Source organism: Rhipicephalus sanguineus, chromosome 3 (genome assembly GCF_013339695.2).
Source record: "Rhipicephalus sanguineus isolate Rsan-2018 chromosome 3, BIME_Rsan_1.4, whole genome shotgun sequence".
Classification (NCBI taxonomy): Eukaryota; Metazoa; Arthropoda; class Arachnida; order Ixodida; family Ixodidae; genus Rhipicephalus; species Rhipicephalus sanguineus.
In genome coordinates, this window is record NC_051178.1 from 108364771 (window position 1) to 108390015 (window position 25245).

Consider the following 25245-nt stretch of genomic DNA (forward strand, 5'->3'; position numbering starts at 1 on the left):
GCATTAGTTGTGAAAATATTCGGTTACAGTTTCAAAGGAGATTGAAAATAATCAGTTACAAAGTACAATTTTTTTTATTAGTTTCATTATCTCTGCAGAATATCTGGATAGATATTAGCACTTTACAGTCTACAAAGAGTCAAATAAGATTCAACACAATACTTTTACTGAAAGTTTAGTACATAAAAGAGTTCCCACACAAAGTGTAACATTTTGCCATTTGTGTATGGCATAACTCAACAACTGTAGCAGCTACATGAAAAGTAATGACATATTTGAAATCTGAATGAAAAACTATACATGTAACAGAATTTTCAAGTCTGTATTAGAAGAAATAAAAAAAAAAGTTGTTTCGAGGAGCGTCTCCCTTTAAACGTTTATTTGTAACAATGCATCTATGACAAGACAAGTCTTCATTTACTTTGTTATAACCGATAATTCATTATATCCGTGTTCGTTATATCGAGGTTTGAGTGTATTAGCATGCCAACGTAACATGCTGCAGAATCTATGATGTTCGACTCGCCACGCCAGGACAACGAGCGAGTAAAGTGTGGCCCTGCCAGAAACTCAAGCCAATGTGATTCTCTTGAAAAGAGGTGTATTTGGGGGAACAGGAAGGTGCACGTGGTCTGCTTCCAGGTCCAAGAGAAAGAGCACCTGTCTTCATGGCCTTGCATATCCGGGGTGGTGCCACCGCAAGAATACTGGCACCATCTCGGCTTGGCCCGTGTCCTGCGGTGAAGCTGGCTCACAGGACATGCTAGTGCCATGCAGTGGAAACACCCTGTCAGGGCATGGGAGCATCCCCACAAGGTGCATGTTAAGGGACCCCAGGTTGTGAAAATTAATCTATAGTCCCCCTACTACAGCGTGCCTCATAATCATGTGGTGGTTTTGGCGTGTAAAACTCCAGCAGTTATCTCGGAGCCATAGAACGGTTTAAACGGGTGCTACATGGCAAACACATCACACAGGGTGGGCAGAGGAATAATATGGGGAAGGTCCTGCGGTAGACTCCTCTTGTGTTTTAATTATCTTGACAAGTCGCAGCCATATTGGCTATGCTTATTGCATGGAGTGCGGTGAGAAACAATAATAGAAAAAGGTTGGTAAGTCTTGCCGATGGCGTAGCAGTAAGTTGTGTCCCTTGTGACGGGGTCTAACTGGTGTTGCTGCAGGAGGCTGGCGGATGCGCATTGCCCTGGCGCGTGCACTCTACGTCCGACCGCACGTGTTACTCTTGGACGAGCCCACCAACCACCTCGACTTGGATGCTTGTGTCTGGCTGGAGGAAGAACTGAAAACGTGAGTGGATTTTCTTGTCTTGCTAATGGAGCTGGTCTGCACCTGATCCACGTTGGCCTTGGCATATTGTTTTTGTTATCGTTAGAGGAGGTACGTGTGAGTCGTAGAGTGTACAGCACTAACTCTTTATGGCTTCACTCTTGCTTCTAGACTTTGAAGGTCTTTTGCGTGATCTGCCATAGATATCGTAGATCCACACAGCAATCTTATAGGCCTGTGATTGGGCAGTGACTGATGGCAGTAAGCTTTCGCGGGGCGAAAGCCCCTGCAAGCACTCGTGTGCTTCCAGTCTTCTAGCAAATGGGGAAGTGGCAAGTTTTGTTCACTTGTAGCAGAGACCATTGAAGGGGAGCTTCTTCGTTGCTTACTAAAGTAAGAAGTATGGCCTGTTTTTGGAGTATACAGTCGCCGACCGTTTATTCGGACTCGGCGGGAACCGCTGAAAAGTCCGAATAATCGGGAGTCCGAAAAAAAGGATTCACCAGAAAAAAGCACTTTTATTGGCCCAGCGGCTGGAAAAAACTTGTTAGTGCGCGTCTGTACACATGTACGCTTACGCGCGACCAAGTCGGCCTGTATTTCAGCCAATGTTTGGCCACACCTGCGGGTCGTAGCACTGCAACAGCCTACGCTAAATCCGCATTTGATGGCTGTGGTGTGGGAGGTGCGTCACCACGGCAGTCACTGTCCACCTGGTGAATAATCGCCGCTTTTTTTCGCCATCGTCAGGGCCTTGTAGTTGCCGCGTTTCTTTAGTTCCGACGGCGCACATGGAACGGGCAGCGTCGGAGAAATTTCAGCAGATCAGGCCTCGCACGAGCAGAACACAAAGCTCGGGATGCAGATCAGGCCTAGCCACAGAAACACGAGAACGCAAACCCTCACACGCCAAAAGGAAACGATGTTGGTCTAGTTGATGTTGCAGCGCTTCTGTAATCTGTTGTCGTACCCTCTTCGTCCGAATTAGGATCCGCGTCGTACTCGTACGCGCTGTCATTCGCCTCAAACGCCACACAGAGCCGATTCCAAGCTTGGCTTGGCTTGGCCTGCTGTTTGGCCGTGGTAGCCGTTCAATGGATACGTGACTGGCTAAAGCCAAAAGGCAACCGTTACGTGTAGCCAACAAACATAGCCTTCGAGATCGGTAACTTCTGCGTGGATTTTTGACACTGGCACGATCTCCAGTTATAGCCAGTGCAACATTTCAGTGCTGGCAACCTAGTAAAAATAGTGTAAACATTGCTGACAGCTTGTTATGGCGTTCAACGTCGCACTCTATCAGCCAGCCGGAGTCCGAAAAATCGAACGGCGGGCTGTGGGGCGTCCGAATTTTCGGTCGTGAGTTTACATTACTTCAATGGGACGAGTGGCGGTGCCGCGAAGGTGTCCGAATAAACGAGCATGTCCGAATTTTCGGCGTCCGAATAAACGGTCAGCGACTGTATATGGTAGCACTAACAGCCATGACTAGCGCAACAAAACAAGAATACAGGTGGTTCCATGATTAGTTACACAAGCGAGCCAATCTTTTTTTTTTTTTTTTTGTGCATTCTGCTGAATATGCCTTAGTTCTCATTTTGTTCTTGACATTCTTGGTCATGATGGCATTTCACTGCACAGGTACAAACGAATCCTGGTGATCATATCCCACTCTCAGGACTTCCTGAACGGTGTCTGTACAAACATCATTCATCTAGACAACAAAAAGCTCAAGTACTATGGCGTAAGTTCCTCTTCTACTCGTTTAGTTTCGGAACATTTCTCCACTGGGCATTGCTGCAATGGCGTGTAATGGTCTATTTGTTCTCCCTCTCTCTGTGCTGTAGGGTAACTATGATGCCTTTGTGAAGACACGCATTGAACTTCTAGAGAACCAAATGAAGCGCTACAACTGGGAACAGAGCCAGATCGCACACATGAAAGTAAGTAGCCATTTGATTAGTTTGTTGTAACTGGGTGTTTCATAATACAATACAGCCTTTGCTTCGTGTAGATTCCAAAATTGCAGTGGATACACGTAGTGCAAATATGCGTCTCTGCAAGTATTCAAAGGCTTTGAATGTTTGAACGAATATTGCAGTACTCTGATTCGCTTTGACAGGAGGTTATACTTTTTTAAATTTGAAGGTATTTGAAATGAACGAATAAGCATATTTTACTGTGTGCAACGTGAATGTAAAGGTTGTTTTACTGCAGCAGGAGGCTGCTATGCCATGAAACCACCTATCCAGGGGAAATCCGCACTGCCATGAAGCCACACTTGGGGTTTAGTGTGCCTTCACTCATAATGATTTTCTATTTTTGGAAGTTTAAAAGCATGATATACAGGTATAAAGGGGCTAAGTATGGCAAACCTCAAACATTGTTGTAATTTATTGCTTATAACTTGCACCCTACTACTTTACAAATCCATCTGCAATTCTGAACTTGCTTTGACTTTACCTCGAACCGAAAAAGCAATATTCACGCAATCCTAGATATGCGTGTTTTTTTATATAAAGTTTAAGATTGAAGTAATGTAAGCCTTTGCTTATCTTTACATTATGCTGTGCCTCTTTGTAGAACTACATAGCCCGATTTGGCCATGGCAGCGCCAAGCTGGCCAGGCAAGCCCAGAGCAAGGAGAAGACCCTCGGCAAAATGGTGGCAGCTGGCTTGACTGAAAAGGTCATCGCTGACAAGGTGTGTACTTTACCCGTTGGAAGTTGCCGCTGAGAGAAGGTTGGTTATGTACAAAAGCTGCAGGCTCTTTTGGGGGTCCCAGAGTTTGTCTGTGTAGTTAAGCCCACATGTAAAAAACTTAATCGTGTAGGGGTTAATGATGTTCAGCGAAGTTTGGCAGGCTGTATTTTTACAAGAATCGTAGGCATTGTCCATCCAAGGGGGAATTGAAACAAAGTTTTCTTCTGATTGCTGCACGTCGTGATGTGATCCTTCAGCGTCTGCCAGTAGCGAATGCCTCTGTGATGCAGTCAATCTGCCCGCTGATCATAGCCATACGTGCCGCTGTAACCAGAGCTCCTGGCATCGTGGGAAACAACAAAGAGTATCCGGCAAGATTGGAGCAACGAGAACACCCCGTGCAAAGATACACTTTATTGTGACTCACAGCTCCCACTCTCTTTCGCGTCCGCTAGCATCCCAACACATCTTTCACACACTTCAGACCAGATTTCTTCGTGCCTTCGCGAACTTGAATGCTACGGTGAACTGTCGTCGGCCACCGGCTGAGAACAAGAAAAAAGCAGCTCAGAGCCCAAATAGATTCACTAGACAACAACAAAAATGCAATAATGAGGCTGCCCACAGCACAAGGCTGGTAGTAAACAGTGATGTCGACGATTGTGATGGCGATGAAGGCAGTTGGCTTCAGTTGCCCATAGTGGCCAGACTTCTAAAGTTTTTCTGCCAATGAGCGGTATGTAAGAAGGGGGGTCGACTTTTTATGGCTGTTTTTTTTTTTTTTTTCAAGAAAACTTTTACCTACCGTATTTACCGCATAATGATCGCACTCGCGTAATGATCGCACCCCTAAATTTTGTCGTCAAAATTCGATTGTTTTTTTTCCCCCCGCGTAATGATCGCACCCCGAACTTGCCGCAGCGATATGTCGTGTGCCATGTCTAGCTGATGATCATCATGTTTACCATTTGTCAAACGTTACGTAAATAACTCTTCAAGACTTACCAAGTGAACTGCACGCACCAAACAGATTCCTAATTTTTGCCCACCCTTGGTGGAAGCATGCCGTATTAGGATAGCAGTAAAGACAAATGCCGTAGTTTTCACCACATGCCCGCCATGTGTTCCTACGTCTGTGGCAGCTGAACGCGCCCATCTCTGTTTCTGTCCTTTAAACATGGCTATGCTGTTGCCGCAAATTTACCGATTTAAACAAAATAATTCATTATTTCGACGCAAGAAACTGTTTTGACGCGCATGACGCACTCACGACCTCCATGACTTACGAGAAGAAACGCGTTCGCTTAGCTCCGCCAGCCGCCATGTTTGTTTTGATCACGTGGTTTTGATATCCCGCAGTGTTAAGGCCCAACCGCATGCACGCGATTTTCGAGCGACGGAGACGAGCGACAGGATTTGCTGTCACGGAGGGCCATCCATCGCCGTCGCTTGTCGCGTCACAGGTCTTTGGGAAACCAGAACCCGTATTCTCAAAAGGCGACAATCGCAAAAGTATCGCCTTTGGTGCTCGCTGATTGGCTATTGAGCAAACCGGAAAAGTTAGGGCACCATCTGGTAATTCCGCCGACGTCAATTTTGCGTCATGGTGCTCGACAGTGCTCTCGACATATTTGCAATAAACGAAGGCACCGTTAACCGTCGGTTCGTGGTGAAGTCTAGCATTTCAGTGACGTAGGCGGTAGCTTCTAGTATTGAATCCTCAGTGGATATACGCAGCATTTTTTACGCTGAAGCTTTCATCGAGCATTACCTTGGGGTGTTGTCAGCACTCGTTCTTTGCCAGCGCGTTTTTTCGTGGTTTGAACGTCCCAGGAACATGAATCGTGCGTTGCTCGCGTGGTTTATCGCGAGCCGGCAACATGTTGAGATCTTGAGACGATGTCGCTGCAGCGGCACGCTGCAGCTGAACTCTCCGAGTACGCCGTGTTAAACTCTCGACGAAAATACGTTTCACGCAAAGTTGCATTCTTTAAATATTATACTGTGCATTAAATAATCAAACAAAAAAACGTTGAAAGCACTTTCGACACGTCTTATATTTCAAGTAGCCACAGCCAAGCCGGTCAAGACTGGCCACTGTGTAGAAGCAACAGCACACGCTCAAAAACGCCGCACTCTGGTTGCTCTGCGCTCGTACGGTGCACTCACTCCTGTGTTGTGAGACATTCGTACTACCAACAGCCAGTTGCAACAATGACGTCACAGGCAAGCGTTTTTTTTTACTTAATGAACGCATCAAATTCTACGTCACCAAACGCGATACTATCGCCTTTTGCGATCATTTGTGAATACGGGCCCAGAAAAAATCGCTTGTCGCCCGGAAGTGAGTGTGACGATTTCCGGCAACATGGCAGCATCCCTGATCCTCGCTTCGGTTGCAATTTGCTCTTGATGCTTCCAATCAGCGTGTACTTCAAGGAATGCAAGTTATAGACTACCTTCTTTACAGCCCCGTCTCACGTGGAGAGCGAGGCAGCGGCCGTATTTTGTCGTTAATTTCGATCGACGGTTCGTTTTGATGTTTCGGTGGTAGCTTGGCTGCATTTGTGGTAGCTTGCTGCAATGTCAACATTGTCGTCGTGTGAGGTAGCCCTTCTCCTTGCGAAGCAGCGATGTGAGGCGCTGCGGCTTTTCTTAAACGTTTCATGGCAGCAAGAGGAAACGTTGTTGAGGTGCGCCTCGTGGGCTTGTTTGAGTGCCGGTTCACGATGGGGCGATACACGAGCTTCACTGCCGCGTTTAAGCTGAAGGCGGTTGATTACACGCTCGAGCACGGCAACCTTGCTGCTGGCAGGCATTTCGGCGTCGACGAAATCAGAATTGGGTATTGGAAAAATCAGCGTGAGAAGCTCGTGGCTACCAACAGCACGCACCGGGCTTTCCGCGAAACCAAAACTGGCAAGAGCAAAACTGTCGCCAGCAGCTTCAAGAAGACAGGCATATCTAACGCGCTCGACGGAATGGAAGATAACCTTCTGTGACTGTGATGACACTGCCGGTTCCGACAGGGAATCTAGCAGCGACGACACTGACGCCAGTGACGCTTCAAACTCTGAATGAAAGTTAGGGGGTCAGTTAATGAAAATAATAAAGGGCAATATGCAGTGCATGTAGTTACTGCGTAATGTGTGCGTTTATTACAAAGGTAAGCCTTACTCTACTTTTATTTTTGGTTATGTTCATGATAGCTATCGTAAGAATTCCGATACGCGACTTGTTTGCGTTTTCAGTGCTCAAAATATTTCGCGGAAAATTTACCCCGCATAATGATCGCACCCCGAAATTTGCGTCAATTTACAAAAAAAAGTGCGATCATTATGCGAGTAAATACGGTATATTCCAGTTTTTATGGTACAGTCGATCCCAGATGTATAGAATTATTGGCTATATCGAACAGTTGAGAAATCCCCTTGAATTTCCCATGCAAAAGTATGGGGCTGGTGCACACGTATATCGAACTCCCGCACAGCGAAACATCTGCTATATCGAAACGTTGCGCAGCGCCGAAGCCCAGAAAGTGCATTTTTCCTAACAAATATGATCATTTTTCAGCCTTGTTCTAACAAGTTCGGATCTCTCGTCGCGCGCAGGTGACGAAAAGGCGGTGTTATTCCATTGCGTTGATCTAGCTCACTGCACAGCACCTGTCAGTGCACCGATCTTTTGATGCGCGATCCGCAGGTCTTAACGCATGGGCATAGTATTTTTCAAAGAGGCTGATTGCCGGGTGCACCAAAATGAGAATGCGAAGTGACTCGGCAGCCTCGTTGTAATGCCGCATTGTTTGTGCACGATGGCATGCGGGCCCGTAAAGCATGGCCTTCGAGATGTGCAGCCTCGTGACGTATTTTTGGTGTTTCCGGTTTTAAAACACACATCTTAGAGGCTATGCTTTTTTTCCCATTTCTCGCCACAGCAAAGGCTGACTTCTACAAAGCCACAAGTGCCATCGCTATCGCCAACATGTCAACAGTGGAGAAATGTTCTGTGCAGCGTTGTTGTGGCATGGGGACTTGTGTACTTCTCGCTTCGTTCTTGATAAATCGTCATTCGGGAGTTGAACTAAACATTGTCCTGCTCATAGCGATAAAAATGATGACCAGTGCTTGGAGCGACATCAAGTAAAGCTCTGTTGTGCACTGTTTCCTTGCGGGCCTTGGTTCCATTGTGGTGACTTCGGGTGCGTCATGGCTACTCACTACGGCGTACGGTGCGTCAGTGAATTTGCGACTTATTAGCATTTCCGGGCACCATATCGGACAGGAGCACAGCGAGCGACTTCATCGGTGCAGATAACGATGTAGCTGTTTCTGACTGCATCGATTCCGAGATCATAGGTGATGTTGCCGGTCCTGTGGAAATGGATCCGTGCAGTTTGAAGAGGCCAATGCCGCCGCTGCCACTGCTAAACCCTTTACCACGCTACAGAGCTTGCATCGGCATTGAGCGTCGATCACCGCTGTTGTGGCTGAAGGTGCCGAATCTGCTTATTTGAAAAGCTTGAATGATATTGACGATGACTTGAACTTTGCAGCGCGCAAGAAGCAAGATAAGTTTACGGACCATTTTCATGTGAAATAAAGTGCAGTAACTTGCAAAAGAAGAAGTTGTCGCCTTGTTCTTTAGCATATGTGAGCGCTTTTAATGATTTCCGAAAACTGTGTCATGGCCTGCAGTGCTTAATTAAAGCCTTATATGCACATACTTTGTATTTCGAATCATTGATATATTGAACTGCTTCGTGGTCCCCTTAGAGTTCAATATATCCGGCATAGACTGAAGCATCTATGGGCTGCAAGAATGGGCTAAGCTGAGCTGTTTGGTACATTCTTAGACAGGAACAAGCAGTGCTCTCACTGCCTAAGATGTCTATGCACAATCTCACTTCTGGCAGTGCCGCTGAGCTCTCCGAACAATCTGCCAGTGGCCGTATGCATCACACGTGAGCTCTTCAGACGAATTCACGATGTGTGCTTGTCTTGTTCATTGCAGACGGTGCAGTTCTACTTCCCCTCATGTGGTCCAATTCCTCCCCCAGTGATCATGGTGCAGAATGTGTCCTTCCGGTACAGTGACGACGGGGTGAGCATCACTTATCCTTGCCTCTCCTGGCATTATAACCGATCGATCAAATGAGCCCGTGTTCTTACCGTTATACCATAGTGTGTCTGGCCTTGTGTAACCGTTTAGCATAATACAGTCGAACCCGTTTATAACGAACTCGAAAGTATCGCGAAAAGTGGCCGTTATATCAGTAGTTCGTTGTATATGGACTCGCCCTTAAAAACGTGCGCTTAGCGGCCAAGCCGTTTTTTTTTTTCTTTGCACTTTTTTTAAAGTGCTAACAACCCCTTCGGTGACAGGCTAAGCCTTTTCGCGTCGTGAAGCGACGCCCGCTGCGTGCTCACGAGTGAATTAGCTGCCTTTGCAATGAACTGACACCGTTTCACCTAAGCGCGGTACCGCGATGTGGAGCCGATCATCCATGGCTAGTTGCGTGCAGTGCATCACCTACTCCGCTCGCGAAGTCACTGCCGGGCCGCTTGCTGTATGCCGTATGCGCGCGCTTGTACGTTCTTCGTGCTTGCTTCACTCCGGACCGTGCACGAGTGCGGCTACTAGCCTCTTCGTTCAACGCGGCGACAACAAGCATTTCGCAAGCAACGCGCACTCTACGTCTCCGCGATGCTCTCGCGGCCCTGCACGACGATGCGCGGCATACTTGATTTGTCACCTAGTCAAACACGCAGTATACGCTCGCTGTCAGTGCATCGACGTTTCTCGGTGCCCGCGCCGCTCAACAACAGCGAGCTACTTATACTAGTTTCTACAAAGCGACGCGCACTTTAAAGCGGTCTCGCACGACGCGGCGGCGGCGAACTTGCGAACGGCAGCCCATGGCGCGCTCGTACCGCCGTCAATCCGCAGTGTACCTCTATGAGTGTACGGCGTACGCCACATGCGCAGCTGAGCAGATATCTACAGATGACTGTGATATAAGGTTGTCTGCTATAAGTCATAATGGCACGTTCATCGACGGCCACCACTTCGCCTTCGCTCTTTTCTGATGCTTATCCGCGAAGGCATCGCCACAATCGCGCGGAAGTCGTAATCACCGATCGACCGGTCTCTGCCGTTACCGATAAGACGGACGACCTTTAGGAGTTTAGGGACGCAGTGAACCTTTTTGCGATGGAAAGTTATCGCGGTTATCACTTCTTGCATTTATGCCTTCTTGCGTTCCAAGGCATCACAGCGGTCGTAGCTGCAGAGAACGGCGTCAGGAAAGGTTACCGTGCGAAAGCTGACCGCAAGGCTTCATGCTGCCTACTATTTTTTTTCCCCTCACTGCCATTCTGCCATTGAAGGAACGCCTGGAAAGTGAGCGACCTCGCTCGCAGCGTCCGAAATCTGCGTGCGGTGCTCGCCGATCTGGGATATCTTAGTCGCAAGTAAACTGGAGCGGGGCACGCGCGAGCGCGCGCCGCTGTCACGCTTTAGAAGGCATGTTTGAACTTTTTTTTTTCGAACATATTTTACCGCGACCGTGTCTAAAGTGTTCGTTGTAAAAGTAGGAGGCTTTGAAAAATGTTCGCTATATGTGGACGCAGCTTCAATCATTAGCATAGGAAAATCATAAGTGCACCCAAATATGGTCGTTATAACCGATAGATCGTTATATATGGGATCGTTATAAGTGGGTTCGACTGTATTTGACTTGGCTGTTGTAACCTCTCGGGCACTCTTCGTTATGTTGCAAGAAATGTTCTCATTGATTAATTGTAGAGCTGTGCGAATAGCAAAATTTTGGTTGCAAAGAGAATTCAAATAGTTAAGTTTGAGTGTGAATCGAATCGAATATTTCTCGAATATTTTTCTAATACAGTAATACCTCGTTAACTCGAAGTCGTAAAAACCAGAAAAAAATTTCGAGTTAAGCAGATTTTCGAGATAAGCAAAGTTGCACAAATTCTATTGAGAAGTCCAGTTCTATCTAAAAATGTTATCACTACTGACCAGTTTCTTAACAGGAGGGCCTAACTGGCTCTTTGTAAAGAATTTAAAGAAAAATAATGACATACCAAGAGCTGTCAACCAGCTGTGTTTTTCGGCGCTGCCTTTGTATCTTCGGCACTGCCTCGCAGTAACACTTGCACCTAGCAAAGTTTTCTCGAGTTGCTTAACACACCACATGTGGCGATCATCCGCACCGCTGCACTCAATTTATTTCGCATCAAGCGAAACATGTTTCTTGTCTCGGCTGATGTCGTCACCCCTTGAGTAGCTGCGTCGACACTGCCGCGATCACCGTGCGTAACACCAAGTTGTTTCACTTAAATGGTCAAACCAGTCGATGTTGCTGGCAAGATCAGTGTAGCCCACCACTAAGTCCAGAGAATCGGCCTTCTCTGTCAATGTTGTGACTGGAAGGGGCTCCTCTCGCACGGTGTAACCACACAATCAGCGCCGTTTTGACGTCCAGAACTTCGAGCCTCGAATCCGCTTCTTTGATTAGTGCTACCTTTCTTTGCAGCATCAGTGACTTGCTTTGCTTTTGGCGGCATTATCCTCACCACATCGAAACGACCGACGAGAAAATCCGAGCGACATGTCTTGCGTAAATAAAATGCTGAAATTGCATTTCTGACGGTAAACAAAACGACGTGTACGACCCATGCTATTTTGCAGGGCCTGCCTCTGTGCACATCTATGGCGTCACATGACGTGACACAGGGTTGCTTGACAAAGTCGTTATGCCGCTAAGTTTTGATTTCACTTTCGGGAACAGTGTCCACTTCATCGAAAGCGCGGCAGCCTCGCGCGTACCTTGTGAAACATAGACATTTTGCCGCTAGCATTTTGTGAAACGGTTCGGCGGCAAAATTTTTGTTCCACTGTCACTCGAGATTTCGAGATACAGTCGAAACCCGCGATAACGAAATCCCGAGGGAACGAAATTCTCACCGCAACGAAATATTTTCGGAGCACCGGCGAACGCTCATATGAGTCAATGCACTTCGTAACTCGCGACTACGAAAGATATTCATACCGCAGTCCCTCATTAACGAAATAATTGAAACACGAGTGCGCAAATAATCTCCTCTCGCAACATTAACTACATTTGAAAACTGCTAAAATGCATTGGTGCTACCCTTAAATTGTGCAAAACTACCGCTACAGCGCACTTGAGAAGCAGCCGCCATCATTGTTTACAAAAAAAGTCACAGTTTCGCCGCAAGGCCGAAGCAATGAATGCGATAGCAAGAAACTAATGCTATATGAAGTGAGGCTCGCCAATGGATACTCTCAGTTTGAACAGCGCTCCTGTAGCAAAGGCGGCCAAAGCAGCGAAGGAAACTAGCGTGCTTCAAGTGTCGAGCTGTGACACTTGATAGTTCGCGCTCATCTTCTGTTTGTTCGTTTATCGGCGTCCTTTGAGCTCGAGTGGCTTTCGTACGCTCCGTAACATGAGCGCGGACACCACGGTGAAAGCGTGAAACATCCCTCTTCCCCTTAGCACAAGAAACCCGCGCGAGCAGACAGCGGAAGGGCAAGTTCTCCCTGCGCAAGTATAAGAAGAAGCGAGCGAGCTCGCCGACGACTTTTAAATGCGCCTGTCGCGCTCCTAACGCCATCTCGCTGGTAATGAAGAAACGCTTATAAGCGCAGCCGTCTCTGAGTCCGTCCAGCGGTAAAGTGTGTGTATATAACGCTCGCCGTTACCTACGTGGAGGATCTGTGTTTCGTGGCGTAGTGGCTTGCGCCACTCGCTGCGGAGATAGAGGTCCCTGGTTCGATTCCGCGCTTCGGAAGCATTTTATTGCGATAGCAATTATATGGACAGTCTCGGTTGGATTTTGCCGTCGCCGCCGTCATGCACCGTATATGTATAAGTATGTCATCATCATCATCATCAGCCTGTCTACGCCCACTGCAGGGCAAAGGCCTCTCCCATGTTCCGCCAATCAACCCGGTCCTGTGCTTTCTGTTGCCACGTTATACCTGCAAACTTCTTAATCTCATCTACCCACCTAATTTTCTGCCTTCCCCTCAGGCGTTTGCCCTCTCTTGGAATCCAGTCAGTTACCCTTAATGACCACCGGTTATCCTGCCGACATGCTACGTGGCCGGCCCACATCCATTTCTTCTTAATTTCAACTATGATATCCTTAACCCCCGTTTGTTCCCTGACCCACTCTGCTCTCTTCCTGTCTCTTAAGGTTACACCTATCATTTTCCTTTCCATCGCTCGCTGCGTCGTCCTCAATTTAAGTTGAACCCTCTTTGTAAGTCTCCAGGTTTCTGCTCCGTAGGTAAGTACCGGTAAGATGCAGCTGTTATATACCTTCCTCTTGAGAGATAGTGGTAGACTACTATTCATGATTTGATAATGCTTGCCAAATGAACCCCATCCCATCCTTATTCTTCTAGTTATTTCACTCTCATGGTTCGGCTCCGCGGTTACTACCTGTCCTAAGTAGACGTACTCCTTTACAACTTCCAGCGTCTCGCCACCTATCGCGAAGCGCTGTTCTCTGCCAAGATTGTTCCACATTACTTTAGTTTTATGCATATTAATTTTCAGACCTATTCTTCTACTTTCCGTATCCAGTTCAGTAATCATGAGCTGTAATTCGTCTCCCGCGTTACTCATCAATGCAATGTCATCAGCGAATCGCAGGTTACTGAGATATTCTCCATTAACTCTTATCCCTAATTCTTCCCAATCTAGGGCCCTGAAAACCTCCTGTAAACACGCGGTGAATAGCATTGGAGAGATCGTGTCTCCCTGTCGTACGCCCTTCTTTATTGGGATTCTGTCGCTTTCTTTATGAAGGACTATAGTGGCTGTGGATGCGCTGTAGATTTCTTCCATTATGTTTATATAGGCTTCGTCGATGCCCTGATTCCGCAGTGCTTGCATGACTGCTGATGTCTCCACCGAATCAAATGCCTTCTCGTAATCTATGAAGGCTATGTATAGGGGTTGGTTGTATTCCGCGCATTTCTCTATCACCTGATTGATAGTATGAATATGGTCTATTGTTGAGAAGCCTGTACGAAATCCTGCCTGGTCCCTTGGTTGATTAAACTCTAATGTATAAGTATGTATATATATATAAAAGCCCCAAAGAAAAATAATTCAGAAAAATGCTTCCGAAGCGCGGAATCGAACCAGGGACCTCTTCCTCCGCAGCGAGTGGCGCTAGCCACTACGCCACGAAAGGCAGATCCTCCACGTATGTAACGGCGAGCGTTATATACACACCCTTCACCGCTGGACGGACTCACAGACGGCTGCGCTTATAAGCGTTTCTTCATTACCAGCGAGATGGCGTTAGGAGCGCGACAGGCGCATTTAAAAGTCGTCGACGAGCTCGCTCGCTTTTTCTTATACTTGCGCAGGGAGAACCTTGCCCTTCCGCTGTCTGCTCGCGCGGTTTTCTTGTGCTGAGGGGAAGAGGGATGTTGCACGCTTTCACCGTGATGTCCGTGCTCATGTTACGGAGCGTACGAAAGCCACTCGAGCTCAAGGGGCGCCGCTAAACGAACAAACAGAAGATGAGCGCGAACTATCAAGTGTCACAGCTCGACGCTTGAAGCACGCTAGTTTCCTTCGCTGCTTCGGCCGCCTTTGCGCTGTTCAAACTGAGAGTATCCATTGGCGAGCCTCACTTCATACAGCATTAGTTTCTTGCTATCGCATTCATTGCTTCGGCCTTGCGGCGAAACTGTGACTTTTTTCTGAATTATTTTTCTTTGGGGCTTTTGTATATATATACATACTTATACATATACGGTGCATGACGGCGGCGACGGCGACGGCAAAATCCAGCCGAGACTGTCCATATAATTGCTATCGCAATAAAAAAAAAAACATAAAGCTGGCGACAATGATGATGATGATGGCTTGCCGAAACACCTGCTCGTTATCGCGGACTACGTAGCCGAATTCACATTCCTCATGGAGTTTCATTCGTTGGCTTGGCTTTGTGCTTAGCTTTGTCGGCTTTGTGCGCACATGGTCACGTGTGTGGAGCCATTTGTGGAGCGTTTGCCTGGTCGCTTGGTGCAACGTGAACTGTGTGTCGCGATTGCTTCGTCCGATTTTGCTGCCTGCCAAGATGCCGCCTCCAACGAAAAGCGGAAGTTCATCACGCTGGAAGATAAGGCTGCAGTCATCAGTGAGGTGGAAAAGGGCAGGAAAGAAATGGACATCGCCGAAGAATTCGGCGTTGCGTGCAGCTCGCTGTCCACGATTCTGCGCTGATCTGCGCTGATCGAGCGGAGCTGGAAAAAGGTTCGCCTGTAGGCGCACTTGATGACGGTACTGGTGACAGCGCAGTGCCGCAGTCACTGACCAGTGCATGGGGTGAACTTTGTGCCGTGGCAAACGAGATTCCCAATCGAGAGGCATGAAATTGCTGCATGGTAAGGCACGCCAAAGCAAACTTACTGACTTTTGGAAATAAAATGTGTTTTTGGTTAATTCCATGTATTTTCTGTAGCATTCTCGCGCCAACGAAATTCCCGCAAGAGCGAAATTTTGTGCTTTCCCCGCCGATTTCGTTATTGCGGGTTCCAACTGTAACCGAAAGTGGGAATGGAAATACTTCGAGATGAAGGGCAATAAATACATTGCACCTATGGGAAATCGTTCGGTACCGCGGAAAATTTCGACTTAGCCGATTTTTCGAGATATGCGAGTTCGAGTTAACGAGGTATTACTGTATATCTCATATATTTTTCTAATACTTCGAAGCGAAATTACAGAAAACAAGTTGCGGAGGATCCCTGAGCATATTCTTATGAAATAACAACAGGAAAGCATTTCTTTTGGCTAGGTTGGTGAAGCACTGGAGGAGTGGTGTTCCCTAGTTGTCTTTTCAAGAATGAGGCAATGCAGAGGCCGACTTGTACTTATTTACATGATTTGGTGCAACCAATGTGGTGTTGCCAACTCTTTACACATAAAAGGAAAAGACGCTATTTCCTCAACTTCTCCTCCTCCTTCAATTTCTGTGGAGGAGAAGTTGAAGGAGTTAACTGTTAAAGTATGTGTACTGACACATGCTTTGTGCTTCATACACAACATACATGTTTCTGCTGTTTACCTTGTAAACAAGCTGGGAAAAGGCTCACCACCACTCACACTTTATCTAACATTGCACCCTTGCAAGTATGCTTCTCCTAATGGTATCATGATCATCTGTCACTTCATTGGAAATATTCATGTCAATTAAATGGCATTGTCTTTGCAAGTGAGGCATTCAGTCTAAAGGGAATTACATGCCATGGGGAAGAGTATGAGCAAGATTTGTGTCTCAAGATGTGGATGGCTCCTGCAGCTAGCCTCTTCATTGCACTCCATAATTAATTACACTTGATACCACTTAGCATACCATTTCTAACAATATTTCGTACAAAATTTAGAAGCCACCGCATCGTGCGAGCTTTTTTGTATGTCTTCTGTGGTGAAATAAACTGCTTGCTGCAATGTTCCCATGGCACATTATTAGGGATGGGCGAATATTCGGGCGCTTTGAATGCTCGAACAAATATTGAAAGTATTCGAAATTTCGAAGTATTCGAAATGAACAAGTATATGTTTGACCGCACATAACCCCCTGTAAAGGTGGTTTCACTGCAGCGTCGGGTTGCTGTGCCGTGAAACTACCCATCCAGGGGAAATCTGCACTGCCGCGAAGCCACACTTCAAGGTTAAGTGTACATATTTTTTTAAGCTTAAAAAGCGTATTATATGGGCTTATATGCGCCAAGGATAGTAATTTTTAAATTGTAACGTATTGTACCCCTTCTAACTTGCACTCTACTGCTATTCAAATCTTGATAATATTTAAGCTTGCTTCCACTTCATTTCAAACCAAAAAAGTGACATTCACTCATACCTAGTTCGAATCCTTAAAAATATTGTGCATGAGTCATGACAGTAATATTATGTGGTACATGCTATTCGAACTCTTCGATTCGAAATTATTCGACCAAATCACTATTCGCTTCGGATTCGCTTCGAACCTCAAATTCACTATTCGCCCATCTCTACACATTATTGGTTATAGCAATTAGATGTGGCTACTGGGCGTACACGAAGAAAGGTGAGCGAAGGCTAAACGCCTGAAAGAAAAAGAAATGGTGGGATACACTGCACCAATGTATGCAGCACATGCAATGTGTATTCATAGAATAAAGCCAGTTGTCCCGCTTCCCTCTGCACTGCCAACCTTGTCCGCCCATCTTCTGTCTCCTTTCCACCTCTTTGAACATGGACTGCGCCACCGATGTTGTGTGCGAAGTCCAAGTGTAATAAAATCTTATTACACTCTGCAAGCTATAAGGTGGGGGTGAGCCATAAAGCATAGCTGGGTTTTATCGTGGCCTTATTTTAAAAAAGGCATCACTTTGCTGTCGTAAAACCACTGTGCGGCAAGTGCAGCTGACAAAGGGAACACGTGAAGAGAGGGTGGTTGCATCTCGTACAGGAATTAATCATTTTTATTTAGATATAGTATTTCTTGTTCTGGAATATTTATGCACAAGTTTATGCTCTTGGGCTATTGCTGCTGTTACACTGTACATTGACGCTTAGTTTTTTTTTTTATTATTCTAGAGTATTGCAATCAGAGTTGTAGATTAAATGCAGGAACTGCTTTTATAAGAGAAATCTACTTAAACACTCTCAGATGTGTCAGGCATACTGAACATGAGTACTACGTCGACAAGATTGTCTATTACTGTTCGGTATCCAGATGAGTTGTGCCTGACCTATGGTGTTTTTGCAGCCCTGGATTTATAAAGATCTGGAGTTTGGCATTGACCTGGACACCAGGGTGGCCCTGGTGGGGCCCAACGGAGCCGGCAAATCAACCCTCCTGAAGCTCCTTTGCGGCGAGGTGAGTCGGCTGGTTGGACACTTGTTGAGTCGTTAGTGGTTTACTGCAAAGCGCAGGTAGTGTGATACGGTGGAATCTTGTTGATACGTTTTTCACTGGGACCGAAAATCAAATGTATCATGCAAAAATCGCTACAACCAAAGAGGTTTAAAAAAAAAGGAGGAAAATAGACGTAGTCTGTCAGCAACACACTTTTATTGAGCAACACTGAAGTCTTCGTTTCAACATCTAGGAATAACTTCTTCTGATGGCGCAGTGCATCGCCTGGCGCATCATCGTCATTGTTTGATGCAATGGCCACACTTGGCAGCATTCTTTTGGCCACAAAACCGACACTGCTGCGACCTCAGAAGCTCTGCAACGTGCAGATCGTGGCTTGTTGGAACGCGGTTTGAGCTAGAACACTGAAGAATAAACGTAGGATTTCTAGATATATTGGTCAAGATCCACTTTCGTCGTCATAATATCCAATTTTGGGCAAAAATGTGATCGCATTAAACGCATGAAAATTCATTATTTCCAAAGGATGCTGGCCGGGAATAAAAATGGAAGCGTATTAGGCTGAAAAACGTAATATGCAGAATCATATCAATGAGGTTCCACTGCATACACAGTTATGATGAAGTCAATTTTGATGGCCTTGACAGTTATGCCACCTTCACTTTATAATGAGTCTGTCCGTTTACTCTTCATTTTGTAGATTTGCTTAATGGGGCTTTCTTGCCTTGGTGGACTCATTGTAGTGGTGTTTTCTACGTCACTTTAGTCTTGAGGATTGTGATATAAGCTTCTTGCACTGGTCGCTGCAGTGCAAGGAACTGGTTTCTCGATGCTCTTGGGACATTGTTTGTGATGTGGTTTGTTCTCCCACACAGCTTGTGCCTAATGATGGCTTGATCAGGACACATTCACACCTGAAGATTGCCCGATATCATCAGGTAAGACAGTTGTTTGTTTTTTTGCCTGTCTCCTGTTTCTTAAAGGGGCCCTGCAACACTTTTTCAGCATGGTCAGAAAATGGTGCTGATCGGTAGTCGAGGCTCCCGAGAACACACGAGCCAAGCATTATAGCACAGCACGCGGCCTGGTAGTTACAATAAATTCACAAAGTCAGCAAAAAAGCGCTTCCTCTTCTCTCGACAAAAAATGATGCTTACGGCATCACAGGCAGGTTCCACACCATTGGCTGATTTGAACACGGCGCACTCAGTAGTTACTGCGGCCGCCGCAAGAGGCCGCCACTCGCTTGCACGCAATCGCACTGAAGGTACGCCACGCGTTCGAAGAAAAAAAAGAAAATGTGCTCAAGGTCAGGAGGCACACATGACGTGCCTTCTTCCCCCGTGCCATCCCCCCCTGCTTAGCTTCCAGCACTTTCGTCGGGGCCAGAGAAAAGAGAAAGCAATGACAGCGTGCAACAAATCTTTGTAACTCCGCTTGTACTAGACTGATTCTAAAAATTTTTGCGGTGTTCGATTCGAGAGGCAATAAGTTCCTTTAGAGAAGCCATTTTATGGCTACTTGGAAGAGTGTTGCAGGGACCCTTTAAATAGCAGTCAGAGCTATGAGGGCTAGAGGGACATCTCCCATTTCACGCAATTGCAACAAGAGAGTAGCACATCTCTTAAGACACACATAGATAATTGTCAATGCAACAGCATTGAGAATAGGATGGGCACAAAAAAAAAAAAAAGACTAGACAAGACTAGACTTCACCTTGTCTTCTTCAGTGTTCAGCACTCTTTGATTTATCCTAGTGATAAGAGTTCGTCTAGGCATCAGTGGTTACTTGTACTTTTCTATAGCTTTACAAAGTCATAAATTGCTTGTGCTTGTCGATTCAGTCTGAGGGTAATGTCAGTAGACTCTGGAGGTTGACGTTTTGTTATCTGGTTGTTGATAGCCCTTAGCAGCCATTGCATGTGCGCATCTTCTACGTGGGTGTGATGACATCATTCTCGATGCTTTCCTTTTGCAGCACCTGTCCGAGCAACTGAACCTGAACATGTCTGCTCTGGAGTACATGATGTCCAGTTTTCCGGAGGTCAAGGAGAAAGAAGAGATGCGCAAGATCATTGGCCGCTATGGTCTCACTGGAAGGCAGCAGGTGGGTTATGCCGAAGAGTTGTGCAAAGTGCCCTTACGGAAGAGAGAGATGGGCAGGCAGCAATGGACCGGTGTAGCTCTAAAAACATGGGGAGTTTGCTCCAGCACGAGCTTATGGAACAGCAGAGCAGTATCCATCTGTGTGATTCTTTCATTGCATTTAGCAATGGCTGAACGGATGCTTGAGGCAGTCACCATAATGTTCCATCCAGAGAGATGCTTCCACTATTAGAGATAGTACTGGGGCCTCCGTAGGGTCAGGCACATGCATGCCGAGCAGCAAAGTTCGAATTATGTTGCAAACCTATTCAGAAGAAGTCTGCAGCACATAGGAATCTTCATGAAAGAGGAAAAGTGCCATCCACCTGGTTGTAGCATGAGAGCTGCTCTACAAAAAATTCATCAACAGGTGGACGCCAATCTTCTTTTTCTTCATTTCTAGTCCGAATGTTCAGGCTGAAACCAGTTTCATTGTCAATGCAGTTGAACCCTTTTATTAGAGCCACTGATGTAACAGACGATTGGTTATAAGAGACACCAGTGTGCCTACTTGAAATAGGGGTTAATCAGGAAATGTACCTGCTTATAAGCGACACCCCATGTAATGGACAAGAACTGCTCCCCGCTGCATGTCTCTTATAAAGGGGTTTTACTGTATAATGAAAGTTTCTGCCGATATGGGTGCTAGTTGGAATCAATTTTGTCTTTCTTTTTCTCTCTGCCAAAAGAAGTGAGAATCAGTTTCAGAGACCCAGTTTCACCCCGCCTCTCTTCTCGCATTGCAGATCTGCCCGATTCGGCAACTATCTGACGGCCAGCGCTGCCGCGTGGTGTTCGCCTGGCTTGCATGGCAGGTGCCCCACCTGCTGCTGCTGGACGAACCGACCAACCACTTGGACATGGAGACCATCGATGCGCTAGCCGAGGCCATCGCTGAGTTCGACGGCGGCATGGTCCTGGTGAGCCACGACTTCCGGCTCATCAGCCGCGTGGCCGAGGAGATCTGGGTGTGTGAGAACCAGACGGTAACCAAGTGGAAAGGGGACATCCTCTCGTACAAGGAGCACCTGCGCAAGAGAGTCATGGCCGACGCACAGAACAACAGGCCCAAGTGACCAAGGGAGGGGCTCCTATTACAGTGCTGCCGTTTTCTCAACAACAAAGATAATAAAAATGAAACACTCACTTGTCCTTGCTGTGCGGTTGCGTGTGATTTACCTACGTGCCTTGGTTGTCTAGTGGTTATGGTGCTTGACTGCTGACCCAAAGTTCGCGAGTCCCGGCCACAGTGGCCGCATTTTCAATGGAGGCGAAAATTCTTGAGATCCGTGTACTTAGATTTAGGTGCACCCCAGGTGGTTGAAATTTCCGGGGCCCTCCACTACGGCATCCCTCATAATCGTATTCCAGTTTTGGGACGTTAAACCCCTACAATTACTATATTAGTAGTTGTGTGTAATTTGGGGGCCATGTTTTTTGGGGTGGCTCTATTCCAAGGTTGACAGATAGCCGAGCTAATTGCCATGGAATCATGGAAAAAGACTGCAGGCCTGCGAACACAGACGCAAGGGAGAAGTCGCAACAACACGAATGCTGACTAACAACTGCAAAAGGCGCACAGTGATGGAAGAGAGAGTAGACACCAATGCTTATCTCCGTGTGCCCAGGCAAGAGGTGGCACCTACGAATCCGGCATGTGTGTGGGTCTGTGTGAAAAGTATGTGTGGCTAATTTCTTTTCGTAGCTGTACTACACCATTTTCAGTTAACGTTTGTGTCGTCCGGACTTCTCTCTTGTGACTGTGTTTGCATGCCTGCCGTCTTTTACCATCGATTCCTAGGACTTTTGCTGCATTACTGCGCAGCCACTTGTTGAAGTTCAAGCATTCAGACGCTCATGTTCCCTGCCTGACCTCCACGGTGTACTTGCCTCAAGTCACTCTCCTTCCCTGCCTGTGCGTGCCCGCTTTTTCTCTTCTTACCCACAGCGTACCATGCACAGAGCACAATTGCAGTCAGATTCTGCCAGCGACGGCAAGCTTTCGCTCGGTGTAACCCTAAATAAAATGTTACTATAAGTGCACGTCTTTTGCATACAAGTTTTTAGAGTGCAGATTAATATGCATTTGCTCTGCATGTTTTGCGGCGTTGTTGCCGTTGTCACCAGCAGTGTAACCAAGCAAACGATCAATTGGCACATTCAGGGGAGGATGAAAGAGCGAATGCACTACCCACGCTACTCGTAACTGGTGGAGGTGTTTCGCCTGCCGCTACTGCTAAATGAGCTGCCGGAGCAGACGCTCGGCAACGCCTTTGATAGAATCCACAAGTTCTTGCCACAGTTGTGAGGACCCTGCCATTTGCACCACTGAAACAGAAAGTTGATGTGGTAGTTGAGACATTCATCTCTCTAATCGTTTGCCCTGTGTATCACAAAATCGAAACACCTAAACAGTGCGCTCAAATTTGTCATTGCTGAGTATCAAGGTAGTCGGCATTTTTTTTTTTAGATCTATGCTGGTTACACACTTCTGCCTCCTATCACAACATGTTTGTTTTACGATGACAACGGTATAGGAGAAAAGGTTTTCAGAAGTCCTGCTTTTGAGTACTATTGTTTCAAATCGACACCGAGTACTATTGTTTCAAACTGAGTACTATTGTTTTGTACTATTGTTTCCACCACACAACTGGAGCTCAACTGGAACCACTTGGTTCCGGTTAGATCCCAAGTGGGTCCAGTACAACTGGTCACGGTTCCAGTTGGTGTCGAGTTGGCTTGTAACTGGAACCAGACGCCTCCATTGTCGGGACCAGTCAGTTTCCAGCTAGAACCAGTTGATCCTAGTTAACACTAGTTGAAGCCAGTCAGATTCCCAGCTCCAAGTTTCGCCCGCAGGTATTTATACAACCCCGCCTCCCCTCCCCAATAGATAAATTATCCCAGATCAATACATATCTTACAGTCCCCAGTTGGAGCATGGTGACTGCAAAAGGATATTAAGATTTAAAAAACCACTCGAAATACTACTCTGAATTAATATATAGCAGCGCGGAGGCGTCCAGCGCAGCCAAGCATATGCTTATGCATTCCGCCATGACACGAATATCTGCGTGAGAAGCCTGACGCACAGTTTCTCACTGTAGAACGTTCATAAAGATGGTATACGTCGGCGAACATGCCATCACCTACACTGTCGCACTATTCGACCAACTCGACTTCAAACTCGGTTAATTCGACTTTTCGCTTAATTCGAATGCTCTTTAAAATCCTGGTGAACAGTTCGGTTTCTCGCCTTCGCCGTTCAAACTAGGCGAACTAGGTGAATTTTAACGTTGCCCGCTTACGCACGCAGCGCTGACAAAGCGTGAATCGATGCAGCAACTTCATGTCTCTCCTACGACAAAGTTGAATTGGAGGAAGTCACATACACTACTTCATGCAATAAAAATTATTTGAATTTACTGTTTCGCCGACGTCTGTTAACTCAACCTTTCGGATAATTCGAACAAACCGCGTTCCTGCGTAACTCGAGTTAACTGGAAGCAGCTATGTATATATGTTGAACGTGCATCTTTTCGTTCCTCCATACAGGCACACACGCATACTTTTCGATATCTTCATAAAATACACTGCGTGCAACACACGTTTATCCAATATATTCTCGACTGGACTTTGGTGGACGTTACGTGCGGCTGCATATGCTCATGTTTGTGAGTCGCGGACGTATACATTGTTTTACAAACACCCAACTTCGACCCAGCATTCTTACGTCGAACGCCCACGGTGCTCGTGTTCGAAAGATACATCGACGTTAAATTTTTCGGGGACTTTAATCGACGTGAGCTCGCAGTGTCTTGCTGTGCCTGTAGCAGACGCAACTATCAGTTTCGTTTCTCCTCGTTTATCCGCGACCGCCACGACCCTTTCCTCCGTGCATGTTTGAGGGTACATGCATCGAACGAACGTGAACTATTCTGCGATGTTGTATTTCACTACAGCAAAAACTTTCCACGCTTAACTCGGCAATTTACTTGACCAAAGTTTACCAAGATACGAAAGAAAAAAAAAATGTTGGCCACATGGGTTGTTGCGTGCCGGGCTTTAGACTTCTCCGAGAGGGTGGCGATCGACAACGTGAGGCGGCAGTCACACGAGCATTTTTCAGTGCACCGTCGGCGTGTTAGTTTTTTTTTTATTTTATTATCCTTTTTCTTCTCGTTTCCCCAACCCCCAAAAACTGTCTCAAAAACTGTATCCATAGATCGGTGTCCCTCAACATGAACAAGCTCTACATCGGCAATCTACCGGCGGACGTGAACGAAGGATCTATCCGAGAACTGTTTCACGAGCAGACCGGCGTCGTCCCAAAATCCGTACTCCTGAAGAAGGGGGGCTATGCTTTCGTCGAGTGCTCAGACGACTTGGTGATTAGCAAGGCCATCGAAGCCCTGAACGGTGAGACACACGTCTACTCTGTTGACACTTAGTGTGGCTCCAAGAAGCGCGTGCGGCAGGTGCTTCGCGCTGCCACAGTTTACGTTTCTCGCTACGGTACGTTTTCAGTTTGGGGGGGCCGAGGGGAGACGCAGGGTGCATGGACACTCGGCTTCAAAATGGCGCCTAATCTAAATTCTCCGGCCGGCGTGGCCAGGAGGTCGCGTGTTGCCGCGTATTCACTCGATGGCGAGCCGCGACACTTGCGCTCACTGTGCGCCAGGCCCGTAAGGCAACGTGACCGTTGGGGCGTATTATCGGCGCGCCTGTCGGCAGCTGCGTTTGCCCGGGCAACGCAGCCGTGCCGCTCACATGGTTTCCTTGCGGTTAGGCTTAGCTAAAAAAAGTTCTGGGAAAATAAGAGCTAAATTGAGCCGCGACAGACGATGCGGTGGCGAAAAAAAAACGAGCCAGACTGCGCGTGCTGTTGCTACTAGTTGCGCGTAATGGTCAGGCTCGTGCTGATTGCCGCTTTTTTTTTTTTTGCTCGTGAGCGCGGCTGTGTGCTAGCGCGCATACTCGTTGGGGGAAACGCCGGGCGGCGCTGAATCTTCGGGGTGCTTATTTTAGAGGCAACGACCTTAAAGGATCAGCTTCTTATTTCATGCTCGTGTTTGGTTCGGTCGGAGACTCGCCCACTTTCTTTAATGTCTAGCTTTTTAAACCCTGCGGCGTTTTTATGCGGACCCAGGCATCTCACGTTCGCGTCCGTGGTGAA

At 46.9% G+C, this 25245-nt stretch overlaps 2 protein-coding genes across 2 annotated transcripts in view; both read left to right on the plus strand.

Annotated features, from left to right (window-relative positions):
* Window positions 1-21215, plus strand: part of LOC119386914 (ATP-binding cassette sub-family F member 2) — a 37074-nt gene extending 15859 nt beyond the window's left edge. The window contains exons 6-14 of the mRNA XM_037654200.2: window positions 1182-1308; window positions 2929-3031; window positions 3135-3230; window positions 3871-3990; window positions 9004-9093; window positions 17814-17924; window positions 18800-18862; window positions 19903-20031; window positions 20816-21215. Coding sequence (XP_037510128.1) covers window positions 1182-1308; window positions 2929-3031; window positions 3135-3230; window positions 3871-3990; window positions 9004-9093; window positions 17814-17924; window positions 18800-18862; window positions 19903-20031; window positions 20816-21145 — 1169 coding nt within the window. The 3' untranslated portion in view covers window positions 21146-21215. The remainder of the gene's footprint in view (window positions 1-1181; window positions 1309-2928; window positions 3032-3134; window positions 3231-3870; window positions 3991-9003; window positions 9094-17813; window positions 17925-18799; window positions 18863-19902; window positions 20032-20815) is intronic.
* A 2924-nt stretch (window positions 21216-24139) lies between these two features.
* The window catches only part of LOC119386915 (insulin-like growth factor 2 mRNA-binding protein 1), a 64634-nt gene continuing 63528 nt past the window's right edge, over window positions 24140-25245 (plus strand). Inside the window, exon 1 of the mRNA XM_037654202.1 lies at window positions 24140-24488. Coding sequence (XP_037510130.1) covers window positions 24311-24488 — 178 coding nt within the window. The 5' untranslated portion in view covers window positions 24140-24310. The remainder of the gene's footprint in view (window positions 24489-25245) is intronic.